Below are 17261 nucleotides of genomic sequence, written 5' to 3' on the forward strand. Positions count from 1 at the left end.
TTTTTCCCATGTGCTTCTGTAGCTGGAGACGGCCATAGAAAGCTCTGAGCCTGAGCAGATATGTGTTAAAGGTACACCAGCAGTAAACCGGGACTCTCTCGCTGACATCAAAATCCTCACGAGAACCGAGCGGCAGAACAGTTTAGGTTATTTATTGTGTGTCCACCTACCACCTAGTCAGCAATCTCACAGTAGGCAGCCTGCGTTTGGGGAAGAGATGGCCTGGGCTCTTTGCTGCTTTGCTGTTGTTCAGCCACTAAGCCATGCCCCGCTCTTTTGTGACCCCATGGACTGTAGCTCACCCGTCCATAGGATCTCCCAGGCAAGAATACTGGAGTGGGTTGCCAGTTCCTTATCCAAAGGATCTTCCTGGCCTGGGGATCAAACCCACCTCTCCTGCATTGCAGGCGGATTCTTTACCACTGTGCGTGTGTAAGTCACTTCAGTCATGTCTGACTCCTTGTCATCCTGTGGGCTGTAGTCCAGTAGGCTCCTCTGTCCATGGGATTCTGCAGGCAAGAGTACTGGGATGGGCTGCCACGCCATCCTCCAGGGGATCTTCCCGACCCAGGGAGACTTGTCTGCACAGTCTGTACTAATGGCTCCTTCCCAGCCTCTCCCGAATGCCAGTTCTGCCTGCTGTCGCACTGACCGTGTCATCATGCTTCTCCCCGCACAGGTACACGCTGGCAGCCCAGGACCTGGTGATGCGAGCCCGCGGTGTCCTGAAGGATAGAGGATGGCGGATATCCAACGACCGGCTGGGCTCAGGAGACGACATTTCTGTATACGTCATTCCTTTAATACATGGAAACAAACTGTCGTGAAAACAGCCCGCGGTTTTGGAAGGACAGGAGGGATGAACGCTGGGGCGCCTCTGGGCAGGGCTGGGCTGGGGAGTGCCCCAGCACGGTTCCAAGTGATGCCACCCCTTCCCAGCCCAGGTGGGGAGCTTGCTGCTGAAAGGCCTCTGGCTGAGCTTCAGGAGGGCCCCTGGGTTTCAGTTTCGTCTTTAGAAACAGGTCTGGATCCACGAAAGAGCAAAACGTAAAGGCTGCTACTGAGCGCTGTGTTTTTCCTGGTTCCTTTCGTAGGCCTCCTAGGTGGCCACGGCCCATCTCGGGGGCACCTACGTCATATTTATTTTATCTGCAGTAGCTGGGGCAGCCACTTTCGGGTGGTCACTGGCAGAAGACCCTTCAGCCCGCCCGGCTGCCAGCCTCGCTACGGGTTAACAGTGCTGCGCTGGAGTGCTGGGGACCACGCCTCAGAAGATGGACGCGCCCATCTTCTCGTAAGCCTGAGATGTCTTTCAGGGAACACTATCCGTGTGTCTTTGTCTCTTTATTCTTTTTCGGTAATGGTGGGGTGCGGCAGGGATGTTTTCCTGATATTCCTTGAATCTTCATTGTTTCCCTTCCATAGCACAGACCTGGGACTTTCCAGGCCCCTGCCGCGGAGCCTGTGTCCAAGGCTGGCTCGGACCGTCCCCACATCCTGTAGCCCACGCCGCCCAGGCAGCCGTCTGGAGCTGCGCCCTGGCTCACAGAGTTCAACCTCTGTTATGTAACAGTCTGTTCCTGAGTTGGTTTTTCTCGCCAGATCAATGTGCTTTCATGAAAATATGAGTGTTTCTTTGGACCAATGGTTCCTCTCTCGTCTTCACGGGTCCCCCTGGTATGGTTTCCGGTTTCTCTCTGAGAGCCTGGGTGTTCGTTTCTGGGTTGGTTGGCCCTCCGCCCACCCGCTGTGCCATAAGGATACACACGAAGCAGTGTTGAATCCAGTGGTGTAGACATTCCTTACATCGATCAGCTCACCACACCTCGAGCATCACTCCTCCACCTAGATCCAGGTTCTGAGGGTGGGGGCTGGCCCCAAGCCCACGCCAAATAACGTGTTAAGGATCAAGAGCAACAGTCTTATTAGCGTCGCCATCAGGTTTGGGCAAGACCCACTCAGAACGGCCGTGTAATAAAAGTGCATTTGAATCAGGTTGACTGGTCCTTGTCAGGCTATGCGCCCTGTTCCTTCTCCATGGAAGCATCCCAGCCCCCCAGGTACCGAGACCTCTCCCTCTCCCGCCTCCTCTAGGCGTTCCTCACAAGAGCAGCATTGGACGGATCAGATCTACTTGCTGCTTCTCTGCCGGGAGGACTCACAAAACAGTTCTAGGAATCACTTCTCTCTCTTACGGCTTCTCGGTACGGCAGGACCTTGCAGAGCACGGTCCAGTCACCAAGTCTTCCTGCAGACCACAGACCTCCTGTGGCAGCATCACCATCTTGGCTACTTTTTGTGATAAAAACATGCTTCCCCCCCACCCCCACCATTAAAGAAAAAAAGTCATTTTTTTTCTTGCTGTGATTTCCCCCAGAAGGCTGGAGAGTCAGTTCTACTTCCTGTGTGTTCCAATCCCTTCCCCAGAGCAGGAAGATAAAGCTTCCCCAAAGGGAAAGATAACTTTCCTCTGGGATAATCGCTTGCATTTACATTCCTAGAATGTAAATATTCTCTGAGGAATGGCCTGGAGCCTTCCTACTTAGAAATGTGTTCCTCCTGCAGCCTGGAAACAATGCCTGGTCTTGTGGGTGAAGTGTGGTGGGAATTTACCCACCCAGTGTTTGCCAAAACCTCGCCTGGGAAGAACTGGACCGACTGCGCCTTTGTCAGGAGTCATCTTCATCTCGTGGCTTCCATCCTCCTTCCATAAATCTTAGCCACCCCCAGGGACAGCTCTATGGGGAGAAGTCCGTGGTACCCAATGTGCCGCTCTCGGGAAATGTGCAGGCAGCCCGCAGCAGAGTGGGCCACTTTCTGTTGCTGCGCTGACTCTCAAAACCATGTACAAATTCAGAAACTTGAGAAAGTTTTCCGTGGAGGACTCGGAGCCACCTTCTTTGGGAAGCTGTCCTCACAAGCTGTCACCTCTTCCCGGTGTTCCCATTGCCCTTCGTTTATTTCCTGGGCTGCTTTTTTATTCAAGGCACTAGAGTCAGAGTTCGGGTGTGCATTGTCATACAGATGTCATGACAACGTTCCACTCCACTCTCCATTTCGTGTCCTGCCAAGGCATGTCTGGGCAAAAGTCTCTGGAACCTCCTTGTTCAATTTATCCTAAAGTCGTTAGCATTTAGTCCCATCGGATTTGGTTAGAAAGGTATCTAGGAATTCTCTTTATAAGCTCCCCTTGGGTGGAAGGATCTTGATGGCAAGCTGACGCCATATGTCTGTTTGGGGATGGGAGGGAAACCACAAGAGATCAACCAGATGTGGGGAACATATGACTTGTTAATGCCTGTTGCAGGTCTGCCCAGCACGGGTGCTGTGAGTTGAGCTTCCTCCATTTCAGCCTTATTTTTCACCCAGGCTCTGGATCATCCCATCCCTGAATACTAACTGTGTCTACACATCAGTTGGCCCTTGGAGCATTCCTGGAAAGGTCAAAAGGCAACACCAAATTCCGCAGAACATATTTATACATGGTTCTCTTATCTTGCCTATCTTGTGTATCAATCCTGTTTGCTTGCCCTGGTGGCCTCAGAGGAAGTCTTGCTTAATGAAAAGCATTTGATTTCCCAGTCATCTTTATGGCTGTCTGGGAGGTTGGGGGGTGAGGTGGCCACTTGCTTTCATGAAAGGCTGTCTCAGTTCTGAATCCCCTTGTTGGGCTGGCCTCTGCTCTTTTGAACATTTGGTGACATTCTTCCTTAAAGACCACCAGCTCACGCTCCATCCACACTGGTGTTTTGTTAGGCAACAACGAAAGCTGTGTTCTCCCTACACCTGAAATCAGAGCAGTGTGGGCAGCCTTAAGACTGGAGGGCGTGTTCTGCGGCTGCGCCTGCCTCAACACTCTTCTTGGGGAGGGAACAGAGAAGTGAAAACTGGGCGAGGCCAAGTAATCCTCTGACAGGACAAAGCCCCCAAAGTGGGGATTTGTTCTTTTCCACTGTTTACAGCTTTGGGGAATTGGGGATATTTAATTTTTTTTAATCCCTAGCAGTTTACCCTGTAACTTGGGGCTGCATGAAGTCAGCTGTGCTTTTTATTTTTTTCCCAATTCTTCTCAGTGTTCATGTACTCCTTGGAAAGAATCACAGCTGTCAGTAGATACTGGTGGACAGAGATGAGAGTCCCAGATCCAGAGCTGGCCTCAGATGTTGGCCGTTCCCGCAGGGTTTTCAGTTTACCAAGAGCGCTAATGTGGAAACACTCGGGGGGAAAAAAAAAAAAAAACTCCCACATCTTTACGACTCTGGTCTAACCTCCTCGCTCATCTGCCAATCAACTTTATTTCAAAGGTCAGTGGTTTTCTTTCCACCACCATCTGAGGATCTTACCTTCCCTTAAGTGACCCGGCAGCTCCAGTTTTCAGACTGAACATGTTAAGCTTTAATGAGATTCTATTTTCGGTAAGTTCATGCTACTGGGACACAGGGAAAAAAGCAGTGAGTCACTGTCTATGCAAAAAACCCACCAGGCTGACTCTAGAAGGTAGCAGATCTAAGATGACAGTGAAACAGTATCTGGCCACCTGACAGAATTTTACATTAGCAATCTGGATTTTTGAGGACTTTGAATTGCAGAGACAGGTCGCAGCCTGCACGCCCTGGACCACCCCCCGCCCCAGCACACTCTGGTCCTGTGTGGGTGATGTGGCTTGTGTGTGTACACTGGGATTTTTCAAAGGACCCTACATGAGCAGCCCCACGTGCCTCTTCTGTAAGCATCACGGTGGCCCTTTGTGATCTGAGCGCCAGGCCAGGGAAGTACTGCTCTTTCTAACCCACGATGTGATTTGTGTAAATAGCTTTAATTTTTGCCTTGGCGTCTTAGATGAAGTTTTGTTTCTGTAGCGACCAGGTAGACAGAGACCAAATGAGGCTGTAAATGTGATGTTTTCTACTGTGATGTACTTGAAGGAGAATCTCGTGTCCTCCAGTTTTCCATAGTGTTTTGTGTTTGGGGAGTCCTGAGGTTACTCTTTGATTCCTACTTTGCCTCCATTCTCTTTATTTCTTCTGGAAACCCAGGGAGGCCCCCAGTGGAGATCATTTGTAAGGAATGTATCACGGTCTGGGTTTCCAAGAAAATACCCTACGTACAGAGAACTAAGAAGAATCTGCCTGAAAATGGTTTCGGCACCATGTAACCGTTCTGCTTTGTGATTGTGAAACCTTGACTTTTGTAACCCAAAAATAAAACCTGTTTAGTAAAGGGGATCTATTTTGTGTGTTTTGAAACTTAGGTGCAATGTTCCCTGGAAAAAGCTAAAGAAATGTATATGCTCAATGCTGTTTTAAAATAAAATATATACATATGTATATAGGATACCTTTAGCAAAACTCCTGTGTGTCTCTTCTTTCAATTCACTAAGAAGTTTCTTCATATCAGGTAACGAATGAGACGAGAGGGTCATGGTCTCATGGGGAATCGTCAGCTGGGAATAGACTCAAAAAAAAATCGGATGGGAATGGATGCAAACACTGTAGGTCTTCACAGGAAATGAGCAGTCAAGACTATACATTTCACGGTGCCTCTGAAACTACCATGGATACTGTTCCCAAGAACTACTCCAAACAGGTAATTCTTTCTTTTTCTTTAGCTTGAGATATGACTGCCTGCAACACTGTATTAGTTTCAGGTGTACAACTTACTGATTTGATGTGGACTGTAGCCCACCAGGCCCCTCTGTCCATGGGGATTCTCCAGGCAAGAATACTAGAGTGGCCTGTCGTGCCCTCTTCCATGGGATCTTCCCAACCCAGGGATCCAGCCCAGGTCTCCCACATTGTAGGCGGGTTCTTTACCATCTGAGCCACCAGGGAAGCCCAAGAATACTGGAGTGGGCAGTCTATCCCCTCTCCAGGGGATTTTCCTGACCCAAGAATCCAACTGGGGTCTCCTGCATTGCAGGCGGATTCTTTACCAACGGAGCTACCAGGGAAGCCCATCTATTACTATGTAGGATTACAAACTTTTTTTCCTTGTGATGAGCACAATTATGCAGCAGTTTGAGCATTCTCTGGCTTTTCCTTTCTTTGGGATTGGGATGAAAACTGACCTTTTCCAGTCCTGTGGCCACTGCTGAGTTTTCCAAATCTGCTGGCATATTGAGTGCAGCACTTTAATAGCATCATCTTTCAGGATTTTTTTTTTTTTAACTAGGAACTTTCTTTTAATCAGTTACAAACTAAATTACAAATAATGTGAACAGCAAGAACACTCAAGGACAAAAGGAGGGAGAGGAGAGAGAAAATCATAAAAAGAAAAAAAGTTTTTTAAAAAAGAACAGCATATTTGCATTACAAACCCCAAGGTGCACACGGCAACAATCCCCACCCATTCCCACTTAAAAAACTACTATAACCTGAAGTATAAATTTAATTGTTCATCCTTATCTTAAAGAAATGTTTTTTCCCCAATGTTCCCACTCAGTCACTGCCCTGAGTGCCAGAATTCTCAAAATGATGTCTCAACTTTAACTTTTACTCTTATGGGGTGGCCTTCAGAGGAAGATGGGACCTAGCACCTTAAGAATTTTGAAGAAAAAAATTCAAACATCTTTCACTTGCCTCATAAGGTCAGGGTGAAGCACAGTCCCTGTCCCAGAGCCTCCTAGACACACCTCGCCCATAGGAGGGACAAGCAAGAAGCCTAGGAGCCATCATACATACTGTAGCCCCACTGGGACCGCAGAGACTGGGAGTCTTAAGTCTCCCAGACGTTAAGTGAGATGAAACACTACAATTAGGGTATAAACTGGTTGGATCTATTTTTTTAAAACCTAATTCTTTGAAACAGGACTCTCCACAACGTTTTGCTTGGTTTTCAGAGGTTCCAACTTAGCCCCTGCTGCTATCAGTGGGCCTTACACAGTGGCTCTGGAGGCCTGGGGTCTCTATCATCCCAGATAACAGAAAATAATAATAGTGGGGCTTTCAGAGACGGGGATGGCAAAGCCTATGTGGACGGAGGAGAAAGTGTTTTTATTTTGTCTTAAAACAAAAACCCAAACCCAGCCCTTTTAAGCAATGACTAAGAGGAGGGAAGAGAGGCTAGTGAAGGCTGACTTCAGTTCAGTTCAGTTCAGTTGCTCAGTCGTGTCCAACTCTTTGAGACCCCATGAATTTGCAGCACGCCAGACCTTCCTGTCCATCACCAACTCCCGGAGTTTACTCAAATTCATGCCCATTGAGTCAGTGATGCCATCCAACCATCTCATCCTCTGTCGTCCCCTTCTCCTCCTGCCCCCAATCCCTCCCAGCATCAGGGTCTTTTCCAATGAGTCAGCTCTTCACATGAGGTGGCCAAAGTATTGGAGTTTCAGCTTCAGCATCAGTCCTTCCAATGAATACCCAGGACTGATCTCCTTTAGGATGGACTGGTTGGATCTCCTTGCAGTCCAAGGGACTCTCAAGAGTCTTGTTCAACACAGTAGTTCAAAAGCATCAATTCTTCAGCACTCAGCTTTCTTCACAGTCCAACTCTCACATCCATACATGATCACTGGAAAAACCATAGCCTTGACTAGACAGACCTTTGTTGGCAAAGTAATGTCTCTGCTTTTTAATATGCTACCTAGGTTGGTCATAACTTTCCTTCCAAGGAGTAAGAATCTTTTAATTTCATGGCTGCAATCACCATCTGCAGTGATTCTGGAGCCCAAAAAAATAAGGTCTGACACTGTTTCCACTGTTTCCCCATCTATTTCCCATGAAGTGATAGGAGGCTGACTTAAGTGCATCTAATACTGAAGTGTCCTTTCAATTTCACCTATTTCTTCCCTCCACCCCATCACTCCAGAGTGGACTGGTTAAGAGGGGCAGGTGAGTGCTAAGGTAGCCAGACAAGATCGGTGAGCTAAGAACCCAGGGCCGAGCCAGATCACACTTGCACTGGAGGAGACGGTGATACTGGGGGTAGAGGCTTGAGAAGGTGATCAGAGTTGAAGGTGAGGCACTGGCTTGGTCACATCCTGGAAGAAAGGGTGAGCCAGAGCTGCCTTGGCTGAAATCCGCTTGTTAGGGTCATAGTGCAGCATTTGTGGTAACAAGCTCCATCCATCTTCATCTGGCACCACTTTGCTAAAATCTTGCCTGGCCCACTTGGGGAAACTTGGCTTATAATCCAGTGTAGAAGTAACTCCTGGCCAAACCACCTCATCTAGGCTCTCCAGGGTCCGAAAGATCCAGAAGAGTTGGTCAATCTCAGAATCTCTGGAGAACAGGGCCCAGTGGGTCATCATTCTCAGCAAAGATGCAACTGAGGCTGCAGATGTCCACGGCTGTGGAGTAGTCTTTGCAGCCCAGAATGATTTCCAGCGCTCAGTACCACAGAGTCACCACCTCGTCAGTGTAAGTACGAACAGGGGCCCCAAAAGCTCTGGCTAGTCCCAAGTCTGCTAGCTTGATGGACCCATCTGCGTTGATAAGCAGAATTCTGAGGTTGGAGGTTTGGTGCAGGACCCGATAAGAGTGGCAGAAAGCTAGGCCCTGGCGCAGCTGGAACAAGTAGCTCTTTATAGGGGAAGAGGCATGCCAGTGAGCACAGAGGCGTTCATGAATTTCTTGAGATCCTGGTGCAGAAACTCAAAAACCGGGTAGAGCTTGTTTTCTGTGTGAAGGACATCCAGCAGTTGGACAATACTGGGGTGAGGAAGCTCCTTGAGCAGTGCTGGGTACACACACCCTCTGTCTCAGTGTCCAGGTGGATTTTTTTAAGCGCCGCTGCTTCTCCCATCAACTTGTTTTTGGCTTTGTACACAACTCTGTACGTGCTCTCTCTGATCTTTTCCACTTTTTGGAACTTCTCCATGAAGCCTAGCAAGTCGGGTCAGCCCGGCCCTGGAGCAGGGGCCTGGGAACCCTGCAGAAAACGGCACCCAGCTCTTGGGAGCGAGGAGGGGAAGCCGGGCCCAGCACTGCGACCTCAGGTCGAGGTCGGGATGGAACGCAGAGTACCTCTCGCTCTTGTCAACTTATCCAACGTGAAACAATATTGCGGCCTCCGCCCCTCCTCCCTGCCAGTTCCCTCCTTTCAGGATTTTGATGGTAGTTCTATTTAATTTTCTGAGGACCTTCCATATTGTTTGCCATAGTGGCGCCATCAATTTACGTCCCCAACAACTTTTTTCTCCATATCCTTGCCAACACTTATTAAGGTCTTTTGGATAATAGCCTTTCTGAGAGGTGTGAGGAGATAATCTCATAGTTTTGATTGGCATTTCCCTGATGGCCAGTGATGCTTAGCCTCTTGACATCTGTTGGCCATCTGTATGTAGTCGTCTTCAGAAAAATGTATATTCAGATTTACTGTCCTTTTTTTTTTAATTTTAAGCTGTGTGAATTCTTTATATATTTTGGATATTAACCACTTGTCAGATAAATGTCTACAATTTGCAAGTATTTTCTCCCCTTCAGTACTTTTTCATTTCGTTGATGGTTCCCTTTGCTGTGTAGAAGTGTTTGATGTATAGTCACTCCTGTTGATTTTTCCCCGGGTGCCAAATCCAAAACATGTTTGTCATGACTAATGTCAAGGAGCTTACCACCTGTGTTTTCTTCTAGGAGCCTTGTGGTTTCAGGTCTTGTGTTCAAGTCTTTGTTTGTAGTGTAAGTAGTCACTTGGTTTCATTCTTTGGCATATGGTTGTCCAGTTTTCAACGTATCATTTGTTGAAGAGAGTGTCCTTTCCCCAATGTGTATTCCTGACTTCTCTGTTATGTGACTGACCCTATATGCCCGAGTTTCTTTCTGTCTGTTTCTATCTCTATGCTGTTCTACTGGGCTGTGTGTATGTCATCATGCAGTGTTATAGTTTTATCAGGGAGCATGATGCTTATAGCTTTGTTCTTCTTTCTCAATATTCCTTTGCCTATGTAGGGTTTTTATGCTTCCATATAAATTTTAGGACTGTCCTATTTCTGTACAAAATGCCATTGGAATTTTAACAGAGATTGCATTGAATCTGTAGGTGCTTTAGGTAGTACGGACATTTTAACAATGTTAATTCTTCCAGTCCATCAACACAGTATATCTTTCCATTTATTTGTGTCTTAAATTTCTTTCATCAGTGTCTTATAGTTTGCAGTGTATAAGTCTTTCACCTGCTTGGTTAAATATATTCCTAGAAATTTTATTCTCTTTGATGCAATTGTAAATGGGACTTTTCCTTTAATTTCTCTTTCTGATAATTTGTTATTAGTGTGTAGAAATGGAACAGATTTCAGTTTACTAATTTTGTATCTTGCAACTTTACTGAATTCATTTTTTAGGAAGTCTTTAGGTTGTTTTCTTTAACATATGCTGTCATGTCATTTGCAAATAGTGACGGTTTTACTTCTTTCTAATTTGGATGCCTTTTCTTTCTCTTGCCTTCTAATACTGTGTTTAATAAAAGGGACAAGAGTGAGCATCCTCATCTTGTTTCTAATCTTAAAGGAAAAGTTTTCAGCTTTTCATCTCTGAGTGTGATGTTAGTTATGGACTCTATCATGGACTCTATATATGGTCTCTATTATGTTCAGGTGAATTCCCTCCATACTCATGTTGTTGAGTTTTTATCATAAATGAATGTTAGAAATTTGTCACATAATTTTTCTGTATCTATTGAGATGATAATTTTTATTTTTCATTTTGCTATTGTGGTGCATCACCTTGTTTTGAAGATGTTAAACCATCCTTGCAGCCTTGGAATAAATCCCACTTGATCATGATGTAGGATCCTTTTAATATATGGTTGAATTTGGTTTACTAATATTTTGCTGAGGATTTCTGCCTCTGTGGTTACCAGGGATATTGCCCTGTAATTTTCTTTCCTTGTGATGTCCTACTATGATTTTGGTATAGTATTTATTCATCTTTGAAAGTTGCTTAGAATTCACCAATGAAGCCACTTGAAACTTTCGTTTTTTGGAAGGTTTTACTGATTCAGTCTCCGTACCAACAATTGGTCTGTTCAGACTTCCTATTCCTCATGAGTCTGTCTTAGAATATGGTACGTTTCCAGGAATGTAGCTATTTCTTCTAGGTTGTTCAGTTTGTTGGCATACAGTTGTTCACAGCAGTTTCATGAACGTTTGTACTTCTGTGGCATCAGCAGTAATGTCTCCTCTTTAATTTCTTTCAGTCCTTTCTCTTTTTCTCTTGGTAAGTCTCACTAAAGATCTGTCAACCAAAGACCATCTCCTGGTTTCACTGGTATTTTCTATTGTCTTCTTAGACTCTATCTCATTTGTTTCTGCTCTGATGTTTGTTATTTCCTTCTTTTTATTAACCTTTGTTTGTTCTTTTTAATTCCCTGAGATATAGTTAGGTTTATTTGAGATTTTCTTGTTTCATGAAGTATACACTTGTCACTACAACCTTTCTTCTTAGAACTGCTTTTGCTTCATCCCATAGGTTTTTGTACATTTTATTTCCATTTTCACTTGTCTCAAGGTTTTTATGATTTCTCTGTTGACCTATTGATTTGTTTGGTAGCTTGTTTAATTGCCACATATTTGTGAATTTTCTGATTTTAATCTTGTAATTGGTTTCTACTTTCATAGCACCATGGTGAAAAAATATGGCTGATATGATTTCAGTCTTCTTAAATTTGTTAAGACTGTTTTGTGGCCTAAAACATGATTTATCCTAGAGAATGTTCCATGCACACTGGAAAAAAAATGCATTTTGTGTTGCTGTTGGATGGAATGCTTTATTTCTGTTAAGTCCATCTTGTCTAATTTGTCATTTAAGGCATATGTTTGATTTTCTGCCTGAGTGATTTCTATTGATCTAAGTGGGTTATTAAAATTCCCTACTGTTAGCGTACTGCTGTCTGTTTCTCTCCTTAGGTATGTTAATATTTGCTTTGTACATTTAGGTGCTTCTATATTATGTGCATAAACATTTACAAATGTTATATCTCCTTGTTGAATTGACCCTTTAATCCAAAGAAGTATTCTTGAGAGGGCTAGTGACTAATATCCTTGCTGAAGACCAGACTCAAGACTCCCCTCTGCCATTTAAGCATTTTAAGTAATTACAAACTGTTAGTAAAATGTAACATACTATAGAGAAAAGTTAGCGTAACAGGTGGGATAAGACATCAAAAAATGCTCATTCTGCTTAGTTCTAGAGTCCAGTAAGTAACTTAGAGAATACTGACACAAAGTTAAAAATAATCTGAGTACTGATCCATAGCTGAAAAGCAGACTATTGATCATCTAAAGCCTAGTTCAGAAGAGCTGACTAGATAAGAAATCCTTATATTAAAAATGATTCTATTACAACATCTACCCAGCTCTTTTCACCTTTACTTTTACCCTAATGCTTATGACACCTCCTCCTCTCAGCAGTAGAAACTCATGAAGAGAGTCCATCTTTGGATTAGATGCCTTTGGATTTTTCTCTGTGGAAGATGGAGGCGTCTTAGCGTTCTCTCGTGAGTAGGGCTTAGCGTATCAGTTTCCCTCTTGGAAAGCTGCAGTAGGTCGTCTCCAGAGCTGGCTGCCAAGTGTGCCTTCTATGTCTGTGCAAATGCTCGTTTCTCATCAAGAGGCAGCGTTTGTGTGCCCATCCGGTGAACTGGTCTGGCTTGTGACTCGCACCGATTAATAGGATGCAGAAATGACGTTCGGAGAATTCCAAGCCCGTGTCTCTGGAGTCTGTAGCACCTGCTTTCACTCTTGGAAACCAGCCGCCCTGCAAATGTCAGACTAAATTACTGAGTGATGAGGCCACCAGGGGGAGAACCGAAGTGCTCCGAAATTGGGAGTGAGCCCATCTTTGATTCTCAAACCCCGCCTGAACCACTCCAGGTGATACTATAAGAGAGAGGCCCGGCCAGCTCTCAGCTTTTAAGCCATTCCAACTGAGGTCACAGGCACCACAGAGCAGAGAGGAGCCATCTGCACTGAGCCCTGCCCAAACTTCTGATGCAGAGAAACATGAACAAATAATAAAATGGTTGTGGCTTCAAGCTGCTAAGATCTGGCTGTTTTTATGATATGGCAACTGACTCCTGAAACAAAGTACAGATAACCTGGCTCTGGAGGATTTGGGATACAGTGGTTAAAATTATAAACTAAAAAAGAAAATGGCATTAAGAAAGTATATGTGTAACGTGGGAAATAATCCTCCTCTTGGAACCTGGCAGAGTGAATGAAACGGGGAAGGCAAACTCACAGCCGTAAGGCAGAGGCTCCGCCGCCGCCCACAGTGGGCCCCGGGCACAGACGGCTGTCAGACGAGGTTCCTGCAGATCCCGAGCTGGCCGGCAGTGTGCGTGTCTTTTAGACAGTAACCACAGCACGTATGACTGTGATCCTTTATCGTCTGACATGCATACATACCATAGCGCTGTCCTCTCCTCTTTGCTTTTGACTTTTTTGCTTTTAAATGCTCACGATCTTTACTGTGAAACGGGAAAAAAAACAATAAGCCAACAAACAAAACCTGTTTGTGGAATAAAAGGGGTGGGGGGGAGATCACCTGAATGTGGAAGAACTCACCTCCTATTTAGCATTTTGTACCTAAGGAAATAAAAACAAATAAAAATAATGCAGAGACTCTGATGCTATGATGACATCATGGCAAGAGTTCGCCACACCTTGCTTTTGCTTCTTTGTGCAGCTTATAATGATCATTAGTAAACTAGGAAAATGATGACTGTTGGGGCTCTGAGTGGAGAACAGGGACATAAAGTCTTTAAGTCGTCACTCGTGACAAGCCTATCTCATGCTGTACCATTCATGACCCTTGGGAGAGTCAAATAGTTCTTTGGCTCCCAAGACTGTTGCTTAAGAGTGTTAGCTTACATTGGGAGGAAAATAAAATTTTTAAATTACGTGTATGAAAATTTAAAAAAAATTCTCATCCTCATTTAAAAATCCCTATCTACAAAATACTTCAAATTTGTTGCCATCCTACTTTTTTCCTTTAATTAAACAACAGGCCAAAGAATAAATTATATATCCGAGCAATCTGTCTGCCTTTTTAATTGCTTTTTCTGTCATTAGAGCCCTGAAAAGACTGCTGCTCTCTTAGTCCATTTCCCTACGTTTTTGGCCTCGTATCTTTCACTTCTGGTGAGATTTTCCAGTCACCTAACCTCCTCTGGTTTACTGATTCCAATTAACGTGTCTTCATGTGACTGAGCATGAGACGGAGCCAGAGTGCACCTGGACTGCCTTGCAAGGACAAGGTCTGATCAGTTTGCTGGTCCAGCGAGACTGTGGACAGGTCTCTGCAAAGTGTGAATGAAGATCTGGTGGATGGCACTCTTCTGAAAGGGGCGTACACATATGAGCTTTCTCTTTTACCCTTGTTTAAAATTTTAATGAACGAATCTAGTCACACACAAAAAATAAAAGCAGATTAGCTTATTCAGGAGGCACTGCTGGGAGGTGGGAATGGGGTAGGGAAACTGTTGACATAAGGGTAGGAAAAAAGTGAAGTTGCAGCAGCAGAATGTCCCAGAACAAGTCATTTCACACTCCCCAAGATCCCTGATTAAAGAACTGTGGATCTGAAAATAGTAGTCTTAGTAGTTCTGAATTAGATATTACCTCCCGTTTGAGTTTGGTCAGTGAGAAAAAAAAAAGGATATTCTGGAGAACAGTGAAACTTCTGATCTCTCTGTCCTAGGTGGAAAAAAAAAATGTCTGATTCCTGGCAGTTCTAAACATTAAGCCAGGGGACATTTGGCCAACTTACCAGTGGACAATAGAGCCTGAAGGAAAATTAACAGTGTGCTTGTTTTCCTACTCGGGACCACTATAAGGGCTATCATGATTAGTACTGTATGCCTCAAAATATAATGCAAATAGATGCAGATACTCCTTGCAGTGGACTTCCCAGGTGGCTTAGTGGTAAAGAATCTGTCTGCTAATGGAGACACAGTTCCATCCCTGAGTCAGCAGAGCTGCTGGAGAAGGAGATGGCCACCCACTCCAGTGCTCTTGCCTGGAAAATCTCATGGACAGAAGGGCCTGGTAGGCTTTGATGTCAGTTAGGTCTTTTCTGGGTTTGCACACTGCCCTGCACATGAGCAAAAACTCTCATGTCTTCAATAATATGCTATGGCTTTTCAAAGCCCTCTGTGGACATCTTCCCTAGCTTTTTCCCTTTCTCAGTATTTTGGTCAGCTTCTTGTGAACCTCAGCGGATATGACTGTCTTAGAGAGCTGTGATGTTGCTGACTGTTTTCAACTACCATCTTGGAGAGAGCAATGCTTACGGATCTGTTTACAGGTAAAGTTCAGATAAGGCCTGAGAATGCGGGCCTTTCCAGAGAGTGAGATGCAAATAGTGACTGTCCTCTGGGGCTGGGGGTTTTGGGGGAGCTGCACACGCAATCTGCTAGCCTGCTGGACCTCAGAGATACTGTAGTCACAAGGCTGTTGCTGCTCAGGGCTACCATGGATGCAGAGAGAGCACAAAGAAAGTGGTTCAGCTGAATTGCCACCTTGATCCTGTTATGGTTCGGCTGTTACCGAATAAACACTCCCTGGATTGTTGCAATCCTCTGGTGAGTCTCCAGAGTTCTGAAAAAGGTGATCTGGGGCAACTTTCACCAGTATTCTCTTTGCTTATATGGAGTAAAGGATTTTCAGGTCATTATTCTACCATTCTAGAAGCACTTCTCCAGATGAGGAGCCAAAGGTCCAGGTAGGCTACGTAGTTGCCCAAGGACCCAGAACCAAGCAGCACCAGACCCAGAATCTCAACTACAAAATCCAACTTTACACTCAACTCCCTCCCGCTCCAACAGTTTTCTGGAACTTCTCATCAGAGGAGAAGCAGCGGTTACAAAACCTCTGTCGCCTACATACATATTAGATAGCATTTTTAACAAAGCCCTTTCACCTGATCTCCAGTCTTAAGCTTTGAACTTTGTACTAGTCAGTATCATCACACCCACCAATATCATCTTCTATAAAATGTATTTCTGCCACAGGATCTTATATCCCTCTCCGGTTAGACTCTTATTCAGCTGGAGCTCTACGCCAGCATCTCCTTAGCACTTATTATGAAGGTTTACATTGGCAAGATTTACTTTCAGGATGAAATTGAGTACCAGAGTCAAATATAAGGCCCTTACCCAAGCAGAGTAAATGGTGTGTGCTACCCCAGGGGTATCAGCCACAGTACCTGAACTTCCTATAAATTTTTCGGTAACACGTGAGCAGCAGGTAAGCTTCAGCTGTCCATGCTTGACAATTAACAGCTGAAGAAGAGATACCCAGGGTCTAGAAGAATTGAACAAAATTCTGTTCAAATTCCTCTTGAACAAGAAGTGTGCTTAAAACATTGTACATTCTTGAGCACAGACCTGTAATAAAAGTAACAGTGAAAGGTAAATCTTTTACCATGGTGCCCAGCTGCACTATTTATTACAAAATCTGAAGTGTCAGCGTGGAGAGTCATTGCAGTGGTATCAATATTACGGCTCTTGACATCTCTCTTTATGGGCTCAGTTGACCTGAAGCAAGAAAACCGTTTCCCGTACCAACAGGGCATTTTTCAATGATCTACTTGACCTCTGCCTCTGGGCTTAGCAGTCAGAGTGGTAAGATGACATTTTTAGCAGAACAAAACCCAAAGAATTTAAGCTTAAGGGAACCCAAATCCAACAACGTGGTAGCCATGAACATTTAATTAGTTAATACCCATCTCTTCCTGCAGGGATTTTAGTACCTGTCTGCATACTGAAATCACCGGGGAGCTTTAAAAAAAAAATCTTAAACCAATTAAATCTGAATCCCTCCAGGGAGGGACCCAGCCATCAGTATTTCTGAAATGTTCTCCAGTGCTTCTAATGTGAGAACCACTGCGTAAAGACATTAAGGACACACACACACACACACACACACCCCAGAACCAGCCTTGGCCGATTTCACAAAGTATAAGACATCTACGTAAGTCTGAATTTCAGATTAAAAAGAATTTTTAAAAATACAAGCATGTCCCATGCAACATTTGGAACATAATCAAAAAATTGTTTGCTGTTCCTCTGAAATTCAAACGACTGTCCTATAATTTTTCTGTAAAACCTACACAGGACAAAATTGAAAATTAAACAGTAGGGGCATGAATAACACTCTACCAACAGAGAAATGTCACTAGTTGGTAATTTCTTATTAAAAAAAGAAAAAAAAAGATCACCTGGAACCTAACAAACTGTGCCAGGCCAAAGCCATCCCGGGCAGTTTCCAAGTCCTGGATCAGGGCGGGGGCCCACAGCGATGCTCCAGACAGGCCTCCCTCGTG

At 44.7% G+C, this 17261-nt stretch overlaps 1 protein-coding gene and 1 pseudogene across 1 annotated transcript in view; one reads left to right on the forward strand and one right to left on the reverse strand.

Annotated features, from left to right (window-relative positions):
• The window catches only part of PPM1H (protein phosphatase, Mg2+/Mn2+ dependent 1H), a 291732-nt gene extending 286242 nt beyond the window's left edge, over positions 1-5490 (forward strand). Inside the window, exon 10 of the mRNA XM_065934722.1 lies at positions 680-5490. Coding sequence (XP_065790794.1) covers positions 680-827 — 148 coding nt within the window. The 3' untranslated portion in view covers positions 828-5490. The remainder of the gene's footprint in view (positions 1-679) is intronic.
• A 252-nt stretch (positions 5491-5742) lies between these two features.
• Positions 5743-17261, reverse strand: part of LOC136167261 (cyclin-dependent kinase 2 pseudogene) — a 42327-nt pseudogene continuing 30808 nt past the window's right edge.

Source organism: Muntiacus reevesi, chromosome 4, assembly GCF_963930625.1.
Source record: "Muntiacus reevesi chromosome 4, mMunRee1.1, whole genome shotgun sequence".
In the NCBI taxonomy this organism is placed as follows: domain Eukaryota; kingdom Metazoa; phylum Chordata; class Mammalia; order Artiodactyla; family Cervidae; genus Muntiacus; species Muntiacus reevesi.